This window comes from Tenrec ecaudatus, chromosome 8 (genome assembly GCF_050624435.1).
Source record: "Tenrec ecaudatus isolate mTenEca1 chromosome 8, mTenEca1.hap1, whole genome shotgun sequence".
Lineage (NCBI taxonomy): Eukaryota > Metazoa > Chordata > Mammalia > Afrosoricida > Tenrecidae > Tenrec > Tenrec ecaudatus.
Window position 1 is genome coordinate 122,349,691 of NC_134537.1, and position 27,351 is coordinate 122,377,041.

General features: G+C 40.4%; 1 protein-coding gene across 1 annotated transcript; it reads right to left on the reverse strand.

Moving 5' to 3' along the window:
- Positions 1–4,594: 4,594 nt before the first annotated feature.
- Positions 4,595–27,006, reverse strand: KLKB1 (kallikrein B1). Its single transcript, XM_075557238.1, has 14 exons — positions 26,949–27,006; positions 18,851–19,013; positions 17,108–17,214; positions 16,026–16,185; positions 15,448–15,557; positions 12,261–12,420; positions 11,108–11,217; positions 10,789–10,951; positions 10,577–10,689; positions 10,046–10,214; positions 8,307–8,482; positions 7,549–7,644; positions 5,506–5,645; positions 4,595–4,789 (listed from the first exon to the last, which is right to left on the reverse strand). The coding sequence occupies exons 1-14, from the start codon at positions 27,004–27,006 to the stop codon at positions 4,595–4,597; spliced, it is 1,920 nt and encodes a 639-aa protein (XP_075413353.1).
- Positions 27,007–27,351: the final 345 nt, after the last annotated feature.

Below are 27,351 nucleotides of genomic sequence, written 5' to 3' on the forward strand. Positions count from 1 at the left end.
GTTGGAATTGACTCAGAACCACCCAGCAACAATGACGGTGGCAACCATACGTACATTGCCATTGACTTCATCAAAATGTTTTCTGAAGGTGTGCAATACCACATTCTCCAGTGGCTCAATCCCTAAACTGAAAGATGATCCAAGGTTAGGAACACTGGATGGCACTTTCAAAAACTCTTCCAGAAAGGGAAAATATGGCGGGGTAGGGACAAAGAATTCACTAGAGGAGACAATGAGGAATTGTCCTGTACCATAAAGACAAAGGTGAAGTTTAGCTTCATATAAACCAATTAGGAGATTTGGGGAAAGCACAGAGAAGCCAGTGCTTTGTTCCTTTAGCAGAATTTTAAAAGGGACTGAAACTTGTTATGTAACGTCTAAGGAATGGCAGCATTATTGTATTTGGAAGTAGACTTGCAGATATTTTTATATCTATTGCCAGTGTATTATGACCCATCCTGGCATGGAAAACTCTCTGTTGCTTTCTTGAGTTTCTCATTGAAAATGAAGTCCGTACATTATAGCTACGCAGAAAGCACATATTTAAGATGCACTCCCTTTTACGAAGGCCAATTTATAGAATGGTTTTCTATAAATCTGCCAAGAAAGGTTTTCATGGAAATCTGAGAGGCGAGGTTACATAAGGTCTTTACATTCCTGTGTTGTTTGCTTCGTGTAACCCCATCTTTATCCTAAAGACGACAATGGTAACCCTCCAGGCCTATTGAGGGAAGCAGTCATTCTGAGTGACAGACATTCATTGGCAAACTAAACAATGCTTATTGTCCTAGATGGTGTTTAACGAACTAATGAGACCTCTAAAGCCCTTGAATAGTTTAAAAATTCCAAATATGCATTTGTATTTACAGAATGGTGGAGTGATGTGGGGCAGCAGCCGCACAGTCGGATGGGTCCAAGGGGGTTGTATAATTGAGGGGTAAAGTAAAGAGACGCCAGACAAGATAAAGCATGCCAGTGCTCATCTTTGCAGTCAGGACTTCAGGAACGAGGTCCATGAAGAGAGAATATATTTCCAATCAAGACTTATATGCATGTGGTGTGTGTGTGTGTGTGTGTGTGTGTGTGTGTGTGTGTGTGCAAGCCCCCTAATTCCAGGTAACCACATATGTAACAAAATGGGCTGTACCCTAACCCTAAAGGTCCCTGAATATTATTGGAAAAGTAACCTAACACCAATGTCCAGGTCAGGTAAGGGGGAGTGGACGTCTTCAAAGCCCAGAGAACAATGGCTTACTTCTGCCACTAGAGCTAAAGCTGCGGGCTACATAGCAATCAGCCATGGGCCTGTAAGAGGTAGCACTATTGTGGGAGGATATAATGGAGAGCAATATTAGTTATGAGAATGTGATTGGGACTCACAAGGATGAAGGCCTCCCCGCACCCCAGAAACCCAGCCTGCCAGGCTTCTTAATACATGAGGATAAAGGATTCCTCCATATACACTCTTTTCCTGTTCTCTGCCTCCCACAAAATAAGACGCTTAATCTCATAGAAACTCTTTGGGAGTAAATAGAGCTTTCTTTCAAAGGTATGTTGGGAATCCTAACAACTCTTTAATTAATGGTATTGTGTGTCAAACTCTGGTGTTGATTACTTCTGTCTTAAAGTTATAGATATTACTAGATACCAATGTAGGAAGTATACGGAAGCTACTCTACGGAGACTCAAGTGCAAGTGTGGCATTAGAATCATCAGTGAGAGATAAGCGAGTATATCACTCCCTAAAGTCTGCAGGCATTGTAGCAGGAACGTCTTTACAGGCCACTGAGACCCCTTGCTCACTTCCAGTCACATCCATTTCCCTTCGCTTGGAGTCCCGCTCTGTGTCGTCAAGGATTGCCTTGAGAAAAGACATGTGCCTTTATCTAATGGGCAGCTCCTTTTCATGAAAGTTTTTAACGCTGAATTTCGTTTTTCCAGTTCAGCGATACTGACATTTGGGGTCAGATCATGTTTTGTTGTCAGGGTCTGTCCTGGGCATGCATTGTTGGACATCATGTAGCATATTCTGGCGTCTGTCTACTCGCTAGATACAATCAAGAATGTCTCTGTCTATTGCTACATGTCACCTGCCTGGGTGATTAACCAGTGCCAGTTGGCTCCAAGTTGATTCAAACTCATGGTGACTTCATATGTGCCATACTAGAACTGCCTAGATTGTGTTTCCAATGGCTCTTTGGGGGACTTTTTAGAATACCAGCTCTTTTCTCTGAGGCACATCGAGGTGTATTTAAACTACCAACCTCTGTATTTGTATAGCTGGGCACAGTAACTCTGTACCACCCACAAACTCTTGGTTGGTTGGTAAAGGGTCATAATCTGCCCCCCCAGTTAAGAACCACAGCCTCAGATGATATTAAAAATAATAACTGTTCCAAATGCTCCTGTCATCTTTTATTTTTTAGTATGATGAAGCCTAATGTGGGCCAAAGGATGACAACCTGAGGGTGAATGGAAAGCCTGAGTCCTGGCTCTGTTCTTGACAGTGATGTCAAGCTAAGATCTCTAGCTTGTTGAACTTCATTCATTTGTTCACTCGACATTTACAGAATGCACTTGCATCTATGTGTCTGCACAATGGCTGAGACAGAGACCTCCTGTGGAGTTACTTACTGTTTAGTGGGGCAGAGAGACATAAACAAGAATGATAGCAACTTTAATTCAGGATTTTCCACATGTTGGTGAGTGAAAAATGAGACAGATGAGCAAGCCCTTGGGTAACCTTGTATCAGAAGTGTCTACCTGTGCTGTGTATACCACATGCCTATCACATGCATGCATACAGTTGTCAAAGGCAAGGGAGCTGCTAGCCTCCTGACTTGGGGCGTCCACTTGCTCTTTCTTGATGAAAGTCCATGCCTCTCTAGTCTCTCCGTGCCTTGAGAAGCTGAGGGTAATCCAGTCTCTTGCTTTTTAGAGTCTTAAACTGATCTCTGTCCTACTCCTGTATATGAAGACATGGTGAAGAAAATATAGACCACTGGAAATAACTCAGGTTTTTCCTTACACCTTGAGGGAGTCCCACCTTTTAAAACTCTTCTCCCACTTTTGACCAAAGCAGGTCATTCCCTGACAACCAAAAGGCCAAGTGTTTACCCTGCAAGCAATCCAGAGTCCTGTTCAAGTACCCTGGAGCATTATTAATACTGTGAAGTGAGATAGAGTTTCATTGCAGGCCCCTTCCTTTCGCTTCTCATTTAAAGGAACATTCACAGAGAATACAGATCAATATTGGGACCTACAGAACAAAGACCGCTGTCTTCAATATCTTTATCACAAGCAGAGGTAGACGTCGCGGGTTGTGATTTGTTTTGTGAATCAGTACTGCCAGATCTTACGAAAGTCAGTTACTTCTGGAGCAGCTCTTGCTTCTACAGTTTCCCGCGGTGTTACGCTCACCTCTTGGCTTTCCTTCAGTTCCTCCCACCACTAGTCTCTATTACCTTTCGATGTGCCTTATGCAAGAAAACACTGTCTCTTTTAGAAAATTAGACCCTCTTAGTTTTGTGTTGAAACTAAGCACTCTTTTGTAAATGAGCATATCTATGTATGAGTTACAGCTTCGGTGTATTCAACCAAGCTATCTAGTGTTGGTTGTTGAAATAGCTGGCAACTTTGGCATTTGTATTGTACAAAAAATTTTTAAGTAATTTATTGGCATATACCTCACACATCATTCAATTTAATCATTGGATCCTATTTAAAAGAGTTATGCCATCATCACCACAATCAATTTCAGAACATTTTCTTCTTGTTCTTTTTCACTGTTACCTCCCACTACCATGAATTTACAGGACAATCTAATGAAAGATGTTGCACCTAACGATGCTTCACGAATTACTCTTGAGGAACCAAGTAGCACTGAGCTCTTAGCATAACTGACCCCTGAAAAGCAGACACCTACCATCCACGACCGCTGTGAGATGAACCTGTTGTGGGTAGTTACCACCTGACAGGTGTTCCTGGTCCACCACACCTGGGGATTTGTACTGATTCTGTGATCACAGAGACAAAAAGCCACGATGAACAGTGCACTATTAATTATCCCAGGCTCAGGTACACTTTATCTTCCTTGTAAAAGTGCAGGCTACACAGACTGCTTCCCTTTTGCTTGGCAGAAGGAGAAATGGGTTTGCGAGTTCTATCCCTAGGAGTGCAGCAGGCCGCTGTAGGCTTGATAGACAGGAAGCCTGGCAGCAATAAGCAATATTTATTCCGTTCCAGAGGCAGCAGCAAGATTAGAATATTCTTAGGCACCGTGCTAGACTTTGGAGTCATTCAACTCAGTTCTATTTCGTAACCAGAGGGAATATTTTTATAATCATGCTATGTTATCATTTTATTTCACAACAAATAAAGGTGGAGAAGCGCTTCAGCTATTATTTCTCATTGGCACCTCCCAGACATTAAACACTGAAAGTGTGGCCGGCGTGGGTGCTAACCTCGGTAGCTGTGTGTACATGGTCTCATGTTAGCCTTTTACACTTGAGGATACCAAGGCTCAGTATTTAAATTGAACGTAGTTTATAAAACTCTTTTATATAGCAAGTTCTGAAGACTTGACTCTTCACCGTCACCACACTGGTGACCTCATCGAAGAGTGTCCAGCATCCTCTTGTGTTTTCTCTAGAATCCAGTCCAAATACTCAGCCACTTTGGTATAGACACCTGGTTGTTCCTTGCGGGCACAGCCTCCACCCCAACTGGTGATGCCCACTAAATGCCAGATGCCAGTGTGTTTGCACACTAAGGGACCACCCGAATCTCCCTGCAAAACAGTGGGTGGAGGGAGAAAATGATTAAGAGTTATGACAGAAGGGGTTCCCATAAGTAATTAATTACTTTCAAAATCATATTCTCTCTTCCTCTCTCTCTCTCTCTCTCTCTCTCTCTCTCTCTCTCTCTCTCTCTCTCTCTCTCTCTCTCTCTCTTTCTCTCTCTCTATCACACACACACACATTTTCTTAGTCTTTCAGTTACCTATTGAGTCTTATTAGCTTTTGGATGTGGTGAAACAATCAAGTCAATGTGCCAGATTCCATTTGCTGTGTACTCCCTCTTCCATTCTGAAGTACGTTCAATACAGAAATGTTGACCTCTCCATTCCAGTGTATACTGGGATGTATGTGATTTAAGGATAATTTAAAAATAGTTTAAAGTCAGTCATGGCAATTTAATGTTCTTATAGTTTAGGATCCTTATCCTACCCACTGCCATCTGGTGACTTGGACTCTGGTGACCCTGCACAGTTTCTGAGGCTGCCACTTGTCACTGGCACGACTGACCCTGAGTACAACGGTCCTCCTTACCGACAGCGCGCCCTCACAAAGACGAGGGTGCGCACATATTCACCTGGCTCAAGGCTACCTTTGAAGTCATCAGCTCACTGTGGCTCTGAATTATTTTGTTTAACTCTAATGAAATAGACTATTAGATTCTATTCCGAGGGTGAAATTTCTCCCGCAGCCTCGCAGTCTTTCCTACCTTGCAGGCATCTATTCCTCCTTCCTTGTAGCCAGCGCAGATCATATGCTTGGTGATTTCATAGTCTCTGTATCTTGTCTGGCATTCTTCATTGGAAATCAAAGGGATTTTTGCCTTTTGCAGAATACTTTGGATTTCACCTGTGATGTGAACAATGTTAAACGAGAGAGGAAATACCATAAATATAAAAACACTAATAACAAAGTCTCCAGTGATGGTGCACTTTTCATTAACTCGTAGGTTCAGAGAAAGAAAATGACAGGGTAAAGTTACACACACACACACACACACACACACACACACACACACACACACACACACCCAGAGTAAGAGTGAGCGCTAGCATGAGTGCAAGTGAGAGCAATGTTTTAACTTGGCTGTCTGTTAGGAGCAGCACAGGTCTCAGGCTGAGCAGAGCTTAAAGCTCCATATTCTCTGGCATCCTCTGCTCTCAGTATAAATCCCGAAGAAATTCCCTCCCATATTTATTGCCTGGTGGCCCTAGAGGTTCAACATTGGACTGCTAACCATAAGGTCAGCAGTTTGAAACCATCAGCTGCTCCAGAGGAGAAAGACAAGGCTTTCTACTTCATAGAGAATTAGTCTTGGAAACTCACAGGGGCAGTTTTTCTCTTTCTTATGGGATCACTATGAGCCGGCAGAGACTCAATGGCATTTTTGTTGTTTTTTTTTACTTGCCTATAATTATAACGCCTAAAATTCCTTCGGTTTCAGTGTTCAACTTCATATATTTAAAATAATAATTTAAAACTTTATTTCTGGAAACCCTCCAAAATCCTTGTCAAAGAGGAATATTTTGTTCTTCCAGGACTATGAGTTAATGTCTTCCATGAAGAACTGCTTTTTAAAATATTATTTAATGACCATCTCTGTGTAGCTACTCCCTGATTTGGGTCTGTCCCCTGTTCCTTAAAGTTACTTCCTGTATCAAAATACCAGTAAAAAAAGTAGAAACACTTGAATGAGCTGAGTAGAGGCTGAGTAAGTAAAGACGAAGATATTTGGGTTAGCTACTCGCTTGCCTAAAGAATGTGGAAGATATTATTTTCTATCGTGTAGATCAGGAACATAATTTTGGAACAGGGAATAGCCTGTTTCCTAAGATGTACCAGGATAATGAAAATATCCAAATACCCACTAGCAGGGGCTCTTAGCCCAGGACTCATAAAAAGAATTCACAGAGTACACTAACTTAAGTAGGAAACAAAATACATATCTATTCTCACCAACATCTACCCTAAACCTATCCTATCCTTCAGTTGTGAATGCAGGCAACAAAGCACAGTATTAGCAATATTTCTGACTTTGGTATCAATAGAGATCATAGATTTCTTCATATGATGTTACAGTTGTGTTATCATTTATCAAGTCTAATTACTAGAATCATAGTAGTTATTAGTCATTAGAATAGTTCTTAACCTTGCTTTTTAATATATTAATAAAGAAATACACATACTCTAGTATCACATACTTTAAGTAATCTATGTTATTTCAAGTTCCTTTTAGTTCCTGTAAGTAATCAATGTTATTGATTTCCTCTCAGATCTTATTTATTTTATGCATTCCAAACAATAATTTGAGAAGTAGTTCATGGGCTTCTTAAGATTTCAAATAGTGTTCATGTTAAAAAATAAAGAAGCTGTCAGAAAGAAAGACAACATATTTATCGATCCTCTTGGTCATTACTATCTAGTGAGAAAAATAGTATTGGGAAATGGATTCACTAATAATATTGAACACAAGCTTGTCCTGAGTACACTATGTTGGCCCAATTCTTATGTGAACCCAGTAAATGAATTAAGAGGCTTAAAATATTACCTTGTAAGGTTCTGGGTGGGTTTTTTTTTCACCGACCTAGTCAAAAATACATCTTCTCAAGAATCACTGAGTCAATATTTGGTAATGAATACAATGGAAAGATCGGGAGTTTGGGTGTACTGTCAGATAGAGGCTAATTAAGATAATCCATTCCATATGTTGGAGTGAGAGTTGGTAGGACTGACATTAGATGCCATAAAGTACCTTGTTCTTTGGTGAAACCCCAACCAGTGATCCAACAATTGGTATAAACCGTGTATATATCATCTTTGGAAGGCAAGCATACTGGTTTCTGGAATTCTGAAGGATAATTTTAGAGTTAAATTAAATGCAGGTGTGGACGTCAGCTTCAGCAATACATTACTTCCTCCCACCACATCTTCCTTCTGTAGTAGAACCAAGAGCATCTGTTTTTTGCTCAACTTCTAAGGTCCATGATTCAAGAATTTATTTTTTTACTTTTTATGAGAAGAACTTATTTGCACTTGATATACTTGGAGTTATATTTTTATTATGCTGTCACTTTCCCTGAGCTGCTTTGTGGACCAGGCTCTTCTACATAAGGCAAAGGCTCTAATGTATATCTTTTTATCTGGTTCTTAAAGCCCTTCTCTATTCTTAATGACGCTACGCCCAAAGTAGTAATGCTTCTGCTGATCTTGTCACAGGGTGGCCAATGTTTCCCAGATGGAAAAGGCTCTGTCTATTGTTTTAATGGTGTTAAAATGATAAGCATAGTTATTACTATAATGAAAATATCTTGCCCCTTAGATAGAAAGATTGTGTGTGTGTGTGTGTGTGTGTGTGTGTGTGTGAAGTCACACGCTTTTAACTTCCCTGCTAATCTGCCTTCTAACATCAATCACCAGATAATAAAGATATCCTCTCTGGATTCTGTTCTCTCATTTAAATTGATGTGTAAACTCAAACCAACACATTTCAGCTATAAATATTCTACATACCAGTATAATTCAAAGGAGTTTCAAGTTTTACTAAGGCAATATCATGATCACCTTCTGAGATTTTATAATGTTCATGAATAATAATCTCTTTTACTTGTGAGAAAGGTGTTCCTTTTGTTATCTCAGAGAGATTAAAAATGCCACCATAAACACGCCAAACATCTGGTAGGGAAAGCCTAGGGAGGAAATAAAACCAGAACAACTGACCTTTAATAGTGTTTCTCTACCCCCTTCCCATTCTCTTTCAGACAAAAACTGGAAAGTAAATGACACATTATAAATACGTCTCATAATTTTCTAGTGAGTTGCTGGTATCACTGATAGTTCATACATCGGAAAAGTCAGGTGAGAAAGGCTCCCAACTTGCCTGGTCACTGACAGAGCTGCAACTCAACCTCTGTCTTAGTTATCCGCAAAGCCTACGCGTTTCTGCTTTTTTATTGGTGGCTCTTATCACAATCCATACTTATTTTTTATCCCTTGTGACAAGCACATCTGTGCATATGTTGACATCATCTTTTTCAAAACATTTTCTTTCTACTTGAGCTCTTGGTATCAGTCCCTCATTTTCCCTCCTCCCCCCTCCCTCCCTCACTCTCCCTCCCCCATGAACCCTTGATAATGTATAAAAAAAATTTTTCATGTCTTACACCGATCGCTTTCACCCTTCACCCACTTTTCTGTTGCCCGTCCCCCTGGGAGGGAGACATAGGTCACTCATTGTGAGTGGTTCCCTCTTACTTCTCCCCCTTCCCTTACCCTTTTATATCCCTACTCCCATTATTGGTCCTGAGGGGTTTATCTGTCCTGGATTCCCTGTGTTTTGAGTGCTTATCTGTTCCAGTGTACATGCTCTGATCTGATTTGTAAGGTAGAATTGGGGTCATGATAGTGGGGGGAGGAAACATTAAAGAACTGGAGGAAAGTTGTGTGCTTCGTCAGTGCTATATACTGCACCATGACTGGCTTTGTCTCATCCTTGTGGCCCTTCTAACAGGGGATGTCTAATTGTCTACAGATGGGCTTTGGGTCTCCACTCCGCCCTCCCCCTCATGCCATCGATATGATTTTTTGCTTTTTGTTTTGTGTCTTTGATGCCTGATACCTGATTCCATCAACACCTCGTGGTCACACAGGCTGGTGTGCTTCTTCCATGTGGGCTTTGTTTCTTCTCAGCTAGATGGCTGCTTGTTTATCTTTAAGCCTTTAAGACCCCAGACAAAGCCTAAGTGTTTTAAAACTATATCATGTGTACCACTTTTCAAATAGAAATGGGAAATATTACAACATAGTATATACATTGAAAGATAAAGGCTAAATAAAGTATCTCATATTTCTTTATGATTGTTGATATTACTTATCTAAAGCACTTGTGAGTCTTAAAGCAGAAATTAAAATTTCTAGAGAAGTCTTTGCTGTCTTTAAGGACTATATGTAGGTAGTGGGGGTGGAGCAGGCATCAGTTAAGGCGTATGTGAACTGTTATTTAAAGCAGGCATGACGTCTTTTCCCTACCAGCTCCGGTCCTGCACACAGGCTACAGTTTGTCCGGATGAATCAGACTACTCAGTGCTAAGGCCCTAGGATGCTAGATATGTTGCGTACCATCGCTATTTAAAAGTACCTCTTATTAAAAATAGAATAACCCAGTAAACTCACATGATGATGAGAGATTGTGTATCGATCCTTCAAATACAATGGCAAAATAAGGCTCTGGATAAAACCCATCTGAAACTTACCCATCAAAGCAATGGGCAGCAGTTAGGACCCAATGATGTCCAATGATGGACCCTCCACACAGGTGGCTCTGGGTTTTCAGTGTCGCCTGCAAACTGACCTGCCAGGGCCATTCTCCCAAGGAAGAGTCAATTCCTCCAACGATGCGTGACTTTGCGTTTGATGTACAGACTAAAAGGAGAGGTAGAAGCTAGTGATCACATGAGTCAGACTCCTCGAGAATGGACTGGAGGAGAAGTCAAACTGCAGAGACGGTGACTGCCGTGAGGATTCCTTGGAGGGCCTGGCGGGAGGCTGGGAGGAAGTGGCGGGCTGACAGCAATGAGTATAAGACGGAAGAACGGACGTTCTAATGTTGATTGTGGAGATGATGGTGCACCTCTTTAATATGATCGGGCATACTGAATCGTATGAGATGTGAATTATATGCTAATAAAACCGTTTTTAAAAGATAAAGAATTCCAAAATATAAGACTGACAAAGCTAACATGCACACACACGCACAGAGCACTAAAGTGATGAGGTTTACTCACCAGAGGGCTTCACAGTTTTACAAAGTCTCAAAGAGTAGCCAGAGCTCCCATTTGTCCCGTGTGTAATCGCGGTTGGAGAACCATCCACAGATAACCTTAAGGAACACTTACACCTACATAAAGGAAGCAGCACACGGATTAAATCTCTACCGGGATGAAAAGTACACGCCATGGTCCTGGTGACGGCCTTTGGGAAATAACTTGTCACTTACTTCTCCCCTTGACAGTCTTTTGGGAGCGGAGAGTAAGTGAAAAACTGACAGCGAATCATCTTGGTACAAGTCTCCTGGCAAACCTTCACATCTTTAACGAAGGTCACATTTAGCTCTTCCCCTCCAAAATCAACTCCGGCGTAGATGGTAGAATGGCAGAGTGCTGTCAGTTCCAAACAGAGAAAGGTAGACAGGAGGGAAAGGACCAACCTGCATGTGTGCGCCTCCGATATGAGGATTTTTAATCTACATCGAATACTTGGTTAGAAATCACAAAATGCATCATAGTCTGTGTGATATGATGCTGGAACCACATTACCAGGCAAATATCTTTTGCAGGTTAAAGTGCTATATCCAGATGTGGCGTTCGGCCGTGGCGTAGAGAAACTCGGGGTCCCACTTTTGGAAGTCTTAAGGAAGCAAACATTTCTATTACAATGAGGAGAGGTAAAGAGAGAAAGGAGACAGCATTAGAAGCATTAGCCAAACACAAAAGCACTTAATCAAAAAATCAGCTCTACAAACTTCATTCTTCTGAGAAATCCTCTTCAGGGTAATTCAGACTACAGAACACTAATAAATTATAGAGATTAAATGTAAGTCGAGCCAAAATCTCCCTCTGAAGAAAACTAATCAGCATAGATAGCCTGACTAGAGAAGAATGGTAAAGGTGCACCTTTTAATTGAAAAGGAACAAATGCGGGGCTTTATGCGGCTGATGCTGTTCTGTAAGGATCTGCCCCCTCTTGGCCCCATGCTGTGTGTAAAGAATAGAAGTGGGCAAGGAGGTCTAGCAAGAACCTTGATCGAGCTCTGGTTTCTGAATCAGAGAGAAACGAGAGCCAGTACGTTTCACAGATGTGCTGCCAGGGAGAGGTTTTCATTTCAAGGTGATACGACACACTACAAAAAAAAACTCAAACCCAAAGCCCCCAACTTACTGCCATTGAGTCAATGTCAGCTCACAGGAACCCCACAGGCAGTGGAGAGCTGCCCCTTGAGTTTGGGAGACAGTAACTCTTTCTCAGAGTACAAAGCCCTGTCGTTCTTAGTAAGGACAGAATAAAAACCCCTTTGTCTCTATTTCCTCCTCCCCAATGACTGTGGCTTCTTTAATCCAATGGAAGATTTGTTTTGAACAGCAGATGGTAGGTAGAAGTCTGCACTTCTCTTAAGTAATTCACAATAGCCCTCGTGGTGAAGTGGTTAGGCCTTGGGCTGAGATCTGCATGGTAAGCAGTTCAAAACCACCAGTAGCTCCAAGGGAGAACGACTAGGCTTTCTACTCCTATGACCAGTTACAGTTTGGGTCACTGTTCGTCAGCACTGACTTGATGGCAGTGAGTTAGTTAACCGAAAAGCAGCAACTTAAACTGATGAGCACCTCGTCTAGAGGAAAATAGACAAAACATTCAAAATATAAAATGAAAGTGATGAAATAAGAGCAGCCAGTAGTACAGCTTCCTGCTCACCTTTGTGACTGCACATGCCATGTATTTGTATAGAAGGTAAAGAAGAAGCACTGGGGGTGATAGGTACAAATGGTTTGACATACAAATGCGTCTGGAGTGGCAACTCTGGCAACATCCACATCGGAAAAGGCAAGGTGTTGGAAAATGTCCATGCGGCAACCTGTAAGCCCAGAGCAGAGATGTTGCTCAGTCAGCGACTAACACGTCCACTGGGTGTACTTAACCATCAAACTCTGGAAATTGTCATTGTGTGGTAGTCATAATGCTAAACAGCCTAAATGAAAAAAAAAAGTCTGCTAAAATATTCCCAAATCAGTTTAACCTATTTAGGTTTCTTCACAGAGCATGTCTTTATATGTCCTTTATAGTAACCTGTCCTGAATCCTGGGCTTAATGATTTTCGTAAATCTTGAAGCAGTGATCCTGTATGCCAACTTACAAATGCATCTTCTCATTAGCATTTCTGAGACTGCTTCTGCTCGGACTCTTATCATAATAATGTGCACCTATTGTCTTTTGGGTCTCAAGTGTTGGGATTTTTAAAAAATTATTTTCTTCAAAGTAGTATCTACCAAGGTATATCCTATGGAATTGTACTGTTTAAGTCTAAGGCTTTTTACAATGACAGCTTCTCAAAGAAATTTAAGATCACTCTCTAGACACTATGTTAAACATTTTTAAACTTTTCCTTATGTTACCATGTTGATTGTCATCCTCTGAAAAGTTCTATAATTTTTCACTGCCGTGTACAAAACGTCTGGCCGGTGTAGTGGACAAAATGAGCATTGCCTCTCTTTTTTGTTCTAAAGATTTTTAAAAAATAGTTGATTTTTGCTTGTTATGACTTCTAAATGTTTTCTCCTTAATAAAAGAAATGAGAATATTGACCAAAAATATTCAAGTAAATTTTTTCCATAATTTTAGAATTTAACAAAAGGTTTAAAAATATCTGAAGTGTAATTATTTAAGGGAAATTGCTGAGTGTCAATAAGGACATGAGGTTGGTGGTGTTTTCATTTATTCTATCCCCATTCTGCTCTTCCTAATTTAGTGGTATATGTGCGACTCAACAGTCCCCAAATCATGGAGCATTCCCATGGTTTAATAGATGCTGAAGGAGAATGGGGTTTGATCAAGTCCATATAAAGGATATGTATGGACTGTGATAATAGTTTTATGAGCCCCAAATAAATTGATTAAAAAATAGGATTATTGTCACTATCTGGCTGTTTTCTAGGAAGTCTCATTTGTGAGACTTAGCTTATGCTAACCACATTCCAAGCTTTTCCAATGCTTACAGTCTATTTTTATGAACATTTGTAGGAAATGCGTGGCAATTGCTTAACATTGCAATTGACTGAAGCAGCAGTGACAACCGGAGCAGACAATAAGCTGTTAATGAAAAGTGTGTGTGTAAGGGGGTGGGGGAGGAGTCCAAGACTAAACTTTAAAAGAGTGCTATGGGAATGAAATGTCCCTGAGGGAATTTGGAAACCTTGAAGTTATTCTTGGAATCCTGAGGGCCAGACGCATGCCCATGGCTGTATGCATGCCAAGGAAAGAGAGAAAGACAGAAGGGATGTCTGACTGACCTTGAGCTCTATGCAGAGTAGTAAATGGCTATCCAAATATTAAAGGCATGCCCCAACACTGGGGAAAGGTTGGGGTTTTTTTTGCCAGAGGTACCTAAAGAAATATCCGCCCAATAATGCTAGCAGAGCAGAGACCTCATCACCCATAGAACAGGAAATAGACTCATAAGAATTCATTCCAAAAAGCCACTGAACGAATAGCGACAACATCAATAACAAAAAATTCTGGGGAAGGAAAAAAAAATCCGATTTCCAAAGTTTCCATGTTATATTATTTAATTTCCTCCCCCCAAAACTTCCCACCTATTGAGTCAATTCTGACTCATAGTGATGTAGGTAAGAGAGAAGAGAATGGCCCACAGGGTGTCCGAGGCTGTAAGTCTTTATGGAAGCACACTGCCAAGTCTTTCTCCTGCAGAACAGCGGAGTGTTTAGTCAGTGTAGGACCAGGGCTCCTAGATTGCTGAAGAGGTATACTTTGTAACAAAAAGTTATAAGACATGCAAAAAACAAGTAACTATGTCCCATATAGAGGGGGTGGGTGACACTGGAAGTAAACTACTCATGAAGAAAAATACATACTAGATTTACTAGACAAGATATTAAATTAGCTATTTTAAATATGTTAAAAAGGAAAAGAAGCCATATGTAAATAGCTAAAAGAAATTATGAACACAATATTTGTTTAAAATAGAGAATCTAGTTAGTAAGCTATAAATTAATTTAAAATTATTAAAATCGACAAAAATCTATAAAAGGTAGTAAGGGATTAATTAAAATTTCAAGGTAATACATTAGTAAATAAACAACCCAATATATAAATTCTGGACCAAAAATCACTATAGCATAATTAACAATTTCACTACTATAGACAGTTAATGTAGGATTTCCATGAGTCTCAATCTTTACAGTAACATACAGACTAATGGGGGGGGGGGTCAATAAGTAGACTGTTAATAAAATAAAATAAGCATATTGTAATGGGGTTTTTAGTGGATAGCGAATTACCACAAACTTAGTGACTTAAAAAAAACGAATGTATTATGTTCTAGCCTGAAAGTGGGATTTATGGGGCTCAAGTCGGGGTGTCAGTGAGTTGCTCTTCCTTTTTGGGTTGCTCTAGAGGAGTCTGTGATGTGCCCTTTCCAGCTTCCAGAAGCCTCTCCCAATAAAATGATCTTTTTAGTAATAAATGAATAGATAAAAATTAAAATTTTAAAAAACCCAGAAGCCACATGCATGCCTTGGCTCTGCTTCCTACTCCATGTTCAAAGGTGGCCATCCATGTGCCACATTCAAATCTCTCATCAGGATTCTCACATTGTGCCATCCTCCTTGTCTTGTGAGGTCTCTGGAAATGCCCCGGAAGCACCCGGATAACCCAGGGATCACCCGTCACTTCCCAACATCCGAAGTTTGCCACATCCCTTTTGTCACAGAAGAAACTATAGCCGCAGGTTCCGGGAACCAGATCACAGACATTTTGGGGAGGTGAGGGAAGGGGTTTGGGGAAAGAAGGTCGTAGGAAGGGAAGTGGGGAATGTCTTTATTCTGTCTACTATAATCGCAGAGTAAAATAATAGCCTTATAATTACCTAGTTCTGAACGTGCGCAGGGCTTCAGCGAGAATCCAGATATCACGTTATCCAGCATATTTATACTGGTAGGTGTTCCTCTTGGACTAGTCTTTAATAAACAGTTGTTCCTGAATATGAAGACAAGGGCGACTTTGCCACCTCTACTGCAAGGTGCATGCCGTAGTACAAATATTTAGCAGGGAAATGATGGTGAGTAGTGGGAGACGAACACTACGAAACAGCGATCGTGATAATGAGTAAACCAGAGGTTTGCGTGTTTAAAAACCGGGCATCCTTTCCCTCGGAAGCAGAAAGGTTATAATGGGAGAAATCACAACACGAAATTTTGATGACTTTAAGCTCCTAATGTAATAAGCACAGTGTATCTGTGGACCAAATGATTCTTCCTCTGTTCAAGAACAATGACATCAAAACTAAGTAAATAAGGTGAGTGGGTGAGTCTAAACCCTTTTTTGTTTGGGGGTTTGAGAGAGAAAGCAGGGCGAGTTGGGAGGAGAAAGGCAGACGATTCTGAAGAATATCAGGAAGCCCTGAGAGCCCCACCTGCAAGAACTAGCGCCGTGCAGCTCACTCACCGGAAGTCTGTGTTGTGGAAGGATGCCGTGGCATAGGTGAAGAAATGGCAGTGAATGTTGTTGGTACAGCTCCTCTGGCATTCTCCAACACTGCTAACTTTAGACACATTCAGGTTGACTCCCTTCATATCGATTCCCTTAAGAACCTCTCCATAGCAAGCTACACAAATCAAACATATGGGGACAATTTAGTTATCTTCTCTTTTAGAGGCAAGTCATCAACTGTGTACCCATTTGAGTATGATCATTTATCATTTTAAAGGATATCCCGTTTGGGACAATATTTACATTATTTGTTGTTTTTATTGTTGTTAGGTGCCACCAATTTGGTTCCCAATGAATAGTGACTCTATGTGCAACAGACTATGTACAATAGAAATATTTCTATCATTTAAAGGTTCTAATATGTTTGTTACATAGACTAGAGAAACAAATCCACAGAAACTCATATGTATAGAAAAGGGAGTTTGATATAAAGGGTAAGTGTACATTAAGAAAGCATCCCAACCCAGTGTTGCCCAAGCCCACAAGTCCTACATTAGCCCATATATCTGACACCAATTCACAAAGTCCTCCTCAATTTCACAAAAACAATGATGCCAACTGCAGGAGGAAAACTGAATCAGTGAGCGTGTCAGCATCTCAGTGCTGGCAGGTGGTCTCCACACAGCTGCTCCAGCACCAAGGGCTGCAGCGGAGTAGGTCCATGTGGCTTCTCCTCAGGGATTTCTTGCAGGAAGTGAGCCTTGCCAGCTGAAGCAGGGAACTGGCTAAGGCAGCTGCACCATAGTCCAACCATCAGTAAGCAAGAGACCCGAGAACTGGAAAGGCGAGGCTCACCGAGCCATTTATCTCTCCGCCCTTCAATTAATCGCACATGTTCATTGACCAGGTTGGCACAATAAACCTTAACTATCTCATGAATTCTCTAAACTAACAAACTCTAGTTGAAATAAAGATGTTTGTTAATTCTTTGAAGGCTTCCTTCCAAAAGTCTATGACAGTCTAGACTTGGAGTAGAAGCTCGTCCAAGATAGATTCACTGTTAATTAAAATCTTTCTTAAAAACATATGCAACTTACCAGTGATTTGCTGGCCACAGTGCTTGAGGGAGTGTCCAGAGATCGCCCCTGTCTTTGGCACTCTTGGGAGAATCCCGGTTACACTTTCTTTCAAGAAGCAACCAAACCTGTTTTTAAAATTGGCTTCACTTAAAAGCAGAATCATAAATGGATACCAAGAAATTCTCTAGCATTCTATACAATACTAAATTAGGGATAGGAGAAAAACAAAGATTTTTTTGTTGTTATTATTAAAATACTGCATTTTATTTGGTCTTTTTTGCTACAAATAATGTTACTCTCCCATCCCAAAGAGACAAACTTCTTAAAATGCAACTAACAACTTCTCTGGTAAAGGCACCCAAAAAATAGTCCCATCCATGGCGAAGTTTCTGAAAAGCTCTAGAAACGGTTGAAAACCAGTTTGGTAAAAAAACGTGGATGATTTCTTGTACAGGTAAACATGTACTGTCCTAACGCCCCTATTACTCCTCTCCTAGACATTTACCCCAGAGACAAACCTAACAAAACCCGCACCTGGAGATTTATAGCAGCTTCATTCAGAATAGTCATAACCTGTGCACAACACACCTTCCCATCCACTGGGGAACAGATATAAATTCTGGTACATTCATCTGATAAAATACTGTAAGTATGAGTCGCAGTCCTTTTGGGGCCATGGGTAAGTGCTTGCCCACTAACTCAGGTGGGTCTGCAGGACAAAAGGCCTGCTGATCGGCTGCTCTGAAGATTGTAGCCTAGAGACCTCGCAAGGGCTGTTTCACTCTGTCACCCAACAACAATAAGATAAGTCATGAGAAGAACAAGTGACTGAGACATGGAAGGACATGGACAGATCTCATACGCACAAGTTTAAGTTACATTAGTCTGTCACAAAAGGGTACAAATTATGATTCAATTTGTATGCTATGCAAAGGATTTCATCTTGTCTGAAGAAAAGTTTAGGCTTTGTCCATGTTTAGCTCTGAGGAGGTAATCTGTAAACACTTGGCATGGCCTTGAAAATAGATATTTGTTTACATGAGGGTTCTTGGGCTTCACCAAATACCATCATCTAAGGGCATGTTTTAGCATGGGGACCTTCGGTCATAAAGCATTAAGTTTTGAATATTCTCAACAAAATGCTGTTAGATTTCCTTAGGACTGTAAGGAGCTATGATGGTATACTGTGGATGAGACTAGTTTGCTAACTGCCAGGTTGGTGGTTCAAACCCAGAAGTGCTCTGGAGGAGAGGGATGAGGCTGTCTGCTCCTATAAAGATTTACAATCTTAGAAACTCCATATAGAATCACCATGAATCCCAGTTGACTACGAGCAGCAGTGGGTTTGATTTGGGGTTAGATGTCATTTGTAAATGTGATAATGGGCTAGGTGGTGTCTTTCCTTGTAGACATTCTACATTTACCTGCTGTTGTGCCCTTTCTGAGACAATCTCTTAACCCAATGTTTTTCAAGCATTTTCCTTGTGGCATCAGAAAGCAATAATTACTTCTTACTGCTAAGCCTAACTATGTGGATGATTAAAATGAAAATTTCTTGGCCCTGGAGACCCTGATTCAGTAGGTAGAACCCAAGAATCTGTATATTTAAGAGCCATTCCCAGGGATTCTGATGAAATGCTTTTTAAACCCTTATTAAGAAATATAACGCTGTCACATGCTAAACCAATTTGTACCAGTCGTCTGACTGACTCCGTTTTGAAATGTGGCTGCCCTCGGCTAAAATGAAATGCCGATGTTTACCTTTTCTGTGTGTTAGTAGTTGAGCTCGCAGGAAGAAAACTGAATAGCAAACACCTGGGATGAAAGGTGCACATCATCTGACAATGGTTGTCATTCGGAGTATACATGGAGGTGACATCTCCTCCTCGGAAGAAGGTATTCTTATAGCGCCGAGTCAGGCATTCTGTGAGAAAATCATTAAAAATATCCCAAACATTAATTTGCAGTAGATGCATAATAATTTTATTAGAAATTCACCGGTGTCTGTCCCTTGTTCCAATGGGTAATCCAGCATGATGTTACTCATTGTAGAATAAGACCACAACTAAGGCAATCGTTTGAACAATAAGTAATTTTATTTAATGTCATTTCCTGGGTATTTCTATCTGAAAATCTTAGCTGATCTTTATTAAGTCACACAATAACAAATCACACGTAATTTCTCTCCGCGTCCATACAACTCCTGCGTGATTCTTCCCTGTGAGGTAACATGCTACGAAGATATCATCCTTTAAAAACAACTACATCACCTGTTTTTCTAAATTCGTTCAGGATAAACCTCCCTACTCGATCTTTACAACCTCCCCAGAAGGGAAGCATTATTATCTGCTCTTGTTTTTGTGAAAAGAAGTTACTTGAGTCTCAAGGTGGTTCGGGATCTGCCCCCAAATCACACCATTAACGATGCTCTGGGCCCAGGGGGGCATGAATCTGGCTCTCCAACTCCCAATTGTCTTTTAGTTGTTTCTGTTGTGAAATACTAACATTGTTCCTCACCTCGGTTCACCTGAAGCAAAGTAACACTTTGGGGGGTTGATTACATTAGGGGCGAAAGCAGAAGAGGCAGTATATGTTTAATATCGATCAGCTCATTTTGAAAGAGAGTTTAAGCAAATGCCTGCTACTGTCAAACTGAAAACATTTTTAACCATTTGCTCTTCAAAATTATGCACAGCTCCAAAGGGGAATTCACATACAATTAGATAATTGTGTGTTAGCGTTACTGACTTTAATATATGAATTTGAATTTACCTTCAAAGACCCACCTCAAAGTCTATCATAAAAGCAACTCACTCAGGTAGCACATTCACCGTTGAGAGTCAACGGTCCATCAATTACACACATCCCAATGGCAGGCTTGCCCATCCTCTACGCTTCCATTTTAAAAGCATCCATTTTTACATGGTCGTCGAGGGAACGAGCAGCTTAGACAACATGTGTTTCATTAAGCACTAAAGAGTAACATGTTCTCTGCACAATCCTACCCCTCCAGGGATTCTGGTCTTGAGCTCCACTGTGACTTCTGATCGTAGCAAAATTGCTCATCTTTCTCTCCAAGGTGCCGCTCAGATGACTACCCCTTGGGAAGGGCTTATATTTAGAAACAGTCCAGACATCTTCAGGAAGATTCTTGTAGAAATCTAAGTGGTTGATATCGATTTGATATATACACAAACACCGCAAGAATTGACCATGAGTAATACTAGCTGTAAAAAGGTTGATTTTACAGGAAGTTGATATTTGGGGCTGATTCAAAATGATCACGGTTTTGCTTCCCAAACCTATCCCAAGGGACACACAAGCATACAAACAGGTGCCAGTGCTAGGTCAGGAGTCCCGCTCTGTCATGAGCTTTGTGAACTCAGCAAGGAGCCCCGGCCGTGGAGGGGATGAGGCCTGGAGCTCCTAATGGGAATGCGGTCAGAGGTTCGAATTCCTCAGCTGCTCTGAGGGAGAAAGAGGAAGTCACCTGTTTCTGTAGATTCACCCTATCGAAGTCGGAATCTTGTTGGTGGCAGAGGGGAGATTGTGTGGAAGTGGGCACACACAGGGGGATAACTCAAGATATACCAACATTGGGATTGAATGAGAAGAAAGGTCAAACTCGTGCTTATTCTAGGAAGCTGGTGGTTGTGATGATAATGACGATGGGCTAGTCTGTGTTGTATTTTACAATGTATGTAAAGCGCTGCTACACGCATTCTCTACGATGGTGCCTACTTTCCCATTGGCTTCAGTGGCCATGATCTTTGGGCAGTTATTATAAAAAACATTCTAAAGAAAATAATTCCATGACCAATGAAGGGAAGAAAAATCACTCTCTTTTTAAAACTGTGTTTCAAGTCAATGATGTTATAAAATAAATCAAAGTGATTAGTCCACACCAGAGCCCAGGTGGAATAAGGACCAAGCACCCTGCTCCTCATCAAAAGGTTGGTGGTTTAAGCCCATCCAGGAGTGTCTCACAGAGGAAAGACCTTCTGAGAAACTTCTATGAAGATTGCAGTCAAGAAAATACTCCTGGACAGTTCTACGCTGTCTCATGTGGTTTCTGAGTCAATCCAGTTGACGCTTTATATCAATAGCAGGCATATGAGAAGTGTTTTTTAAAAAATCAATAATATAAGCAAGCTTAAACAACTAGTTACCAGCTATACCTACCCCAAAAAAAGTTAATTATGTAAACAACGAGTGTCGAGGGACTGATTTAGGCTACAAATGATAGAAAACCTAATTGAAAGCAACAAGCAGAAATGAGATGGAAACAAAAGGCCTAAGGTGGCTTGGCTTCAGAAGTAACGGGGCTGGTTGTAGTGCTTACTTGATTCCCTCATAATGCAATTTGAGTTCATCCTTTTTCTCTGTTCAATGCTATTGCAACAGGGTTCTGGTGCCCCAGTGGCTAACGCCCAGCTGCTCAGTAGTTTAAGCTCCCCAGGCATGTGGTGGGTGAAAGAAGTGGCCGTCTGCTTCTAGAAAGATCCATCCTTGGAAACCCTGTGAGGCAGTTCTACTGTGCCCTCGTGGGCCACCATTCCTTGGAACTTACTCAAGAACAATGTGTATTGTGTTGCTGTTACTTTCCAATACCACATAGTAGCAAGATGGTATTATTAGCTCAGGGCTCAGCACTCACTGACATTTGAAGTCTGGCGGGGGCAGGGGGAGGTTTGGGGAGAAATGCTTATTTATAGAAATCTGCGTGAAAATCCTGTTGCCAAGCCTTGGCTCTGAGGGTGTCATTGTTGCCAGGAAGATGTGAATCCTCTCATTTCAGGCTTGCTGGGTCTCAGCCCCAGGCCTGGAGTTCCCAAGAGGTCAGTGCCATCAGAATCGCTAGGGCCTAAAACTGGGAAGGCAAGCAGTTCACAGCAGTGAGAGTACTGTTTGCAGAAAGATGGGTAAGTGTTAGGCCACAGAGCAGCACAAATCCCCGAGGATAGGCCTAAGGGTGGGACAATGAGCATGCTCCTAGATGGGTAGAAAAAGTCAATGTTACCAAAAAAAAAAAATCTGACTGAAAACTTCATGATATAGATAATGAAACTTTATAAAAGATGAACATCTTTGTATCTCATTTTTTTGGGGGGGGGGGTTGTTCTGTTTTGCTTTTCAACAGAAGTGGGAATATGTATAAGAATATACACATAAAATAGCACCAATAAAGATGTATTACTTTCCTAAGACATAATGGCAAATTATCACAAATTGGATGATTAAAAATAACAGAATTCTATACTTTCCCAGTTTGGAGGATAGAAATCTTAATTCAGGGTGTCAGCAGGGCTATGGTTTCTTTTGAGATACTTGGGGAAAATCCACCTTTATTTATTTCACCTTTTGGTATTCCCAGTCATTTCTTGGTTTGTGGCAGCATCAATTTAATTTCTACCTTCACCTTCAACTTTACATGGCTATCAACTCTGCTTACCTCTGTGTCTCATCAGTTATGTTAGATTAAGACCCAGCCTATTTTTGGAGAACTTCATGTCAAAAAATATAAATCTTGTTACTTTCTCATACTTATGTTTTCCTGTTAATGACTGTCTGTCAGTACATATTATTAAATCTTCATAGGTCCTATTTTCAAATAAGGTCATATTTACAGGTACAGAGACTAGGACTGAAGCTTATCTTTGCAGGAGACACTGCAGAGGAGAGGAAGAATAACAGGGAAAACTGCTTAGTACAACAACAAAAGATAAATATTTATTTGCACTGAAACATCGTCATGAGCAGGAAAACATACGTGATTTAAAAGTATATATAATTAACATAGTTGTAAAATATATAAATAGGTAGGTTCAGAAACACAAAACATATATCTGAAAACCAGAACAAACATTTTTAATCATGGCTACTTCTAAAGCCACAACTCATCTCTCAGTTGTTCATGCTGTGGTGGCATGTGTGCCGCTGGGGCGCTGGAAGCTATGCTGCTACTATTTCAAATGCCAATGGGGGCGCTTACACAGCAGCTTTCACACTAGGAATGCCCTAGGAAGAAGGAATACACTGCCCACTTCTGAGGAATTAGCCACTGAAAGTCTTCTGAATCACAGAGGAACAATGTCTGATATAGTGCTCTCCGGTCAGAAGGCACTCAGACTACAACTAAGGAAGAGTGGCATTCACAAACAACAGCCAACCGTAATTTCGTGGAAACAATCAGGATTTGGGGACCTTCGCTTGCTGATGGGTCATGACTCAAAATGAGAAGAAACATCTGCAGCCATTCATTATTAATTGGAATGTGGAAGGTGCAAAGTATGAAACCAGGAAAATTGGAAGTCATCAAAAATGAAGCAGGCACACGGAGATCAATATCCTAGGCATTAGTGATCTGAAATAGACTGATGTCAACCATTATGAATGTGAGAATCAGACAGTTTACCATGTCAGCATGATAACAGCCAAGGTAATGGCTTCACATTCATCATCAAAAAGAACATACCAAGATCTATTGTGAAGCACAATACGGTCAGTGATAGGATAATATCTATATGCCTATAAGGAATGCCAATTAACATAAATAACATTCAACTTTGTCCACCAACCACTACTGGTTTGAAGAAGACATTGAAGAATTCTCCCAACTTCTTCAGGATGAAATTGTTCAAACGCATAATCAAGATGTATTGATCAATATTGGCAATTAGAATGCAAAAGTTGGAGACAAAGAGGGAGGGGCAGTAGTTGGGAAATATAGCCTGGGTTGTGAAAAAGAAGCTGGAGATTACATGCTAGAATTTGGTAAGTCCCACAACGTTTTTATTGCAAACACTTCCCCGCCCCCAGCAATATAAACTGTGGTTATACAAATGGAGTGCTCCAGATGGAATACAGATTGAAAACATCGAATACTAATGTGAGGAGACATGAGGGTCTGTGGGAGGACATCAAGAACATCCTACATGAAGAAAGAAAGCAAAAGGTCATTAAAAAGACAGGAGAGAAAGTAAAGACCAAAGTGGATGTCAGAAGATACTCTGAAGACAGCGTGGCAGAAGCAAATGGGAAAAAAATGAAGTAGAGAATTGAGCAGAAAATTTCAAGGAACAGTTAGTGGGGGTGGGGTGGGGGAAGTAGAGTGTTATAAGGGAATGTAGAAAGACCTGGAAAGACCAAAAGGAAGAATATGCTCAACATATCTCAAACTAAAATGAATGAAGACGAAGAAACATAAGTCTTGAATTGCAAGATAGAAAGAGTCCCGGAGCAAAATATTGAATAATGCAGGAAGCCTTAAAAAAAAGACAGGAGGGATTCTCAGTAGTTGTACCAGAAAGAATTGGTTGATATTCAACCATTTCAAGAAGTAGCGTATAATCAAGGACCAACATTGCTGGAGTCCAAGTTGCACTGAAGGCATTAGCCAAAATCAAGGCTTCAGGAATTGACCGAATGCCCATTGAAATGTGTCAACACCCTGACTAGGTCCTGGAAGGATTCACTCAAATCTGTCAAGAAATGGGGAAGGCAGCTACCTGGCCAACTGACTGGAAGAGATCCATATTTGTGTCCATTCTAAAGAAAGGTAAGCAACAGAACGCAAAAATTGAAGAACAACATCATTACTATTACTTGCAAGTAAAAGTCTGCTGTAAATATTTCAAATATGATTGCAGCAGTTTATCAGCAAGGAGTTGCCAGAAATTCAAGCCAGAGTCAGAAGAAGCCATGGTGCTAGGAATAGCGTTGCTGGTGTTAAAAGAACCGCGGCTGAAAACAGAAGTTCCCAGCAATGTTTATTTGTGCTTTATTGACTATGCAAAAGGCATTCAACTGCGTGGATTAGAACAGAATATGGTTAACATAGGAAAGAATGGGAATTCCATGGTACTTCATTGTGATAAAATACACAGATGGAGAAGCAGTGTTCCAACAGAACAAGGGGATATTATGTGGCTTAAAATCAAGGTTGTATCCAATCACCATACTTAATCAATCTATATGTTGAACAGTAATTCTAAAATTTTGAGGAGAAGAGAAAGAAGAATATGGCATCAGAATTGGAGGAAGGCTTGTTAACAACTTGTAATCAACAGGCGACACATCTTGCTTGCTGAAAGTGAGGAGGACTTGTAGTCATTGAACTTGCTGATGAAGTCCAATGACTGCAACCTTTAGTATGGTGGGCAACTCAATATAAAGAAAACTAAATTCCTCCCAACTGGACCAATAGAAAGCATCATGATAAACGGAGAAAAGTTTTAAATTGTCAGGAATCTCAGTTTGCTTGGATCCACAAGCAATGCTCCTAGAAGCAGTAGTCAGGACATGAAATGAGGTTTTGCATGGGGCAGATCTCCTAGGAAAGACCTCTTTAAAATGTTGAAGAGCAAGAATGTCATCCTGAGGATTAAGGTATGCCTGCCTTTCTCGTATGTGTGCGGAAGTCGGACAATGAATAAGGAATATTTCCAAAGTGTTGCTGGATATGATTTATGGTGCTGTTGAAGAATGCTGATCGTACCAAGGACTTAGAAGAATAAACCAGTCTGTCTTGAAAGGAGCACACGCAGAATGTTTCTCAGACGAGAAGATCCCGAGACTTCATCTTACACATGTTCCAAGGACAGTTCTGGAAGAGGAGTCGCCAGTGATGAAGTGGAGGGATATCAGAAGAGACAGGAGAAGCCCGCGTTTCATTCTGTTGTGCATGTTGCTGTGAGTTGGAACTCAATTCCTGCCTAACATATTTTTTCATAATATCACCAGCAGTTTGTATAGTGGGGCTAACATAAAGTCATTTTTTTCATTTTCTGCTTATTTTCACTCTCTAATCTTCCTAGAATTATCATGGTTTTTTTTTTACAAGGCACATAAGGGGACTTCAAAAAGTTCATGAAAAAAAATCCATTATTTTTAATTCCATTTTTCTAAAAATTTTTAAAACTACCTTTGTAGAATTAAAGTGGCCATAGTCCACAATCTCTTTGGCTTCTCTTCCATGTAAACATCGAAAGGATTTGTATTGTGTTGAATATGACCCATAAGAGCAATTGAAGGTGAGGGGCAGATGAGCAGAGTTGTCATTGGGGGTGGGGAATGTCTAAAACCCTCTTCCTGAGGAAATTAAATCTCCTATAAATGTAAACCTTATCCAAGAGGTACTTATCTTAGCAATATATCTATCTCAGACATAAGCAAACAATCACCTTACATTTATCCAGAATCTACTCAGAGCGGTGTCACAGAGAAAGCCCCTCTCTGCAATGATCCATGAAAACCAGAATCACTTTTATTCTCAGAAAAGAAATAGAGTAGACACAGAATGGGATGAAAACCTGGTGTTGAAAAATATGCAATCAAAAATATCCAAAAGGGTAGTTTATATTAAATTACATTTCTGAAATTATTCCCCAGTAGCTTAAAAGAGGTATCTTTCATTTTGTTTTGTTTTGTTTTAAGTATGTATCTATCAGGACACTTGGGTTGGGAACACTACCAAATATCTAGAACTCTTTTGAACAGTCAGGTAATGTTCATTCTTTTTTAAAGGATGGTAATAAAAAGAGGGTTGTTTTGGTTTGTTTGGAGATCTGCAGTGCATGGAGCCCTTTCCAGTTAGCAGTGTTTAGCCACACAGCCTATGACATGGTGCACACCTGAGCTCCCCTTCACTGTCTGGTACAGTTGCTTAGGAAAATACATGCAGGACGTGCTATTTGACTGCAAACATAAAAATGACATAAGTCAGTCATTCCTTACCAGGAATGTCCTTCTTTCCAGTAGCTGAGTGTTCATCGTTTTCTCCAAAAGTGGGATGTCTAACTTGTTAATTACTCCTTTGTTACACATGCTTAACTTTATGTCTTGTAAATAAGCCACTTACCACAGGAAATTGTAGCAAATAAGGAGATGAGATAAGCTGCCGGGCAGAACAAAATCATCCTAAAAAAGAAAACGACACAAACATGACTCTGCTGGTTGTAGACCTTGTTTAACATAAAATTAAGGTAATGAATTATATATAATTTATATATACTCCAATAGATGAAATTGTACGTAGTACATAATTTATATATACTTCTATATACACATACTTTAAATATATACATATATCCTACATACACAAGTACCAGCATAGAGAACAAGAGTTTTCTATGCCTTTTGAGCCTACAGACTTAAACATGTTAGCATGCTTCACAAGGTGAAAAGTTGAGACCTCTAGACTATGACTGTGTTTGTTATTGATTTGCATCCTGTATTGCTAGTAATTTTAGAAAGGGAAATAA

Coding starts and splice junctions, on each gene's coding strand:
- KLKB1 (XM_075557238.1), bottom strand. CDS start 27,006: ATGATTTTGTTCTGCCCGGCAGCTTATCTCATCTCCTTATTTGCTACA. Junction 11,218..12,260: donor TGGCATGTGCAGTCACAAAG/GTGAGCAGGAAG, acceptor TCATTGTAATAG/AAATGTTTGCTTCCTTAAGA. Junction 8,483..10,045: donor GCTGCCCATTGCTTTGATGG/GTAAGTTTCAGA, acceptor TTTCCTCCCTAG/GCTTTCCCTACCAGATGTTT.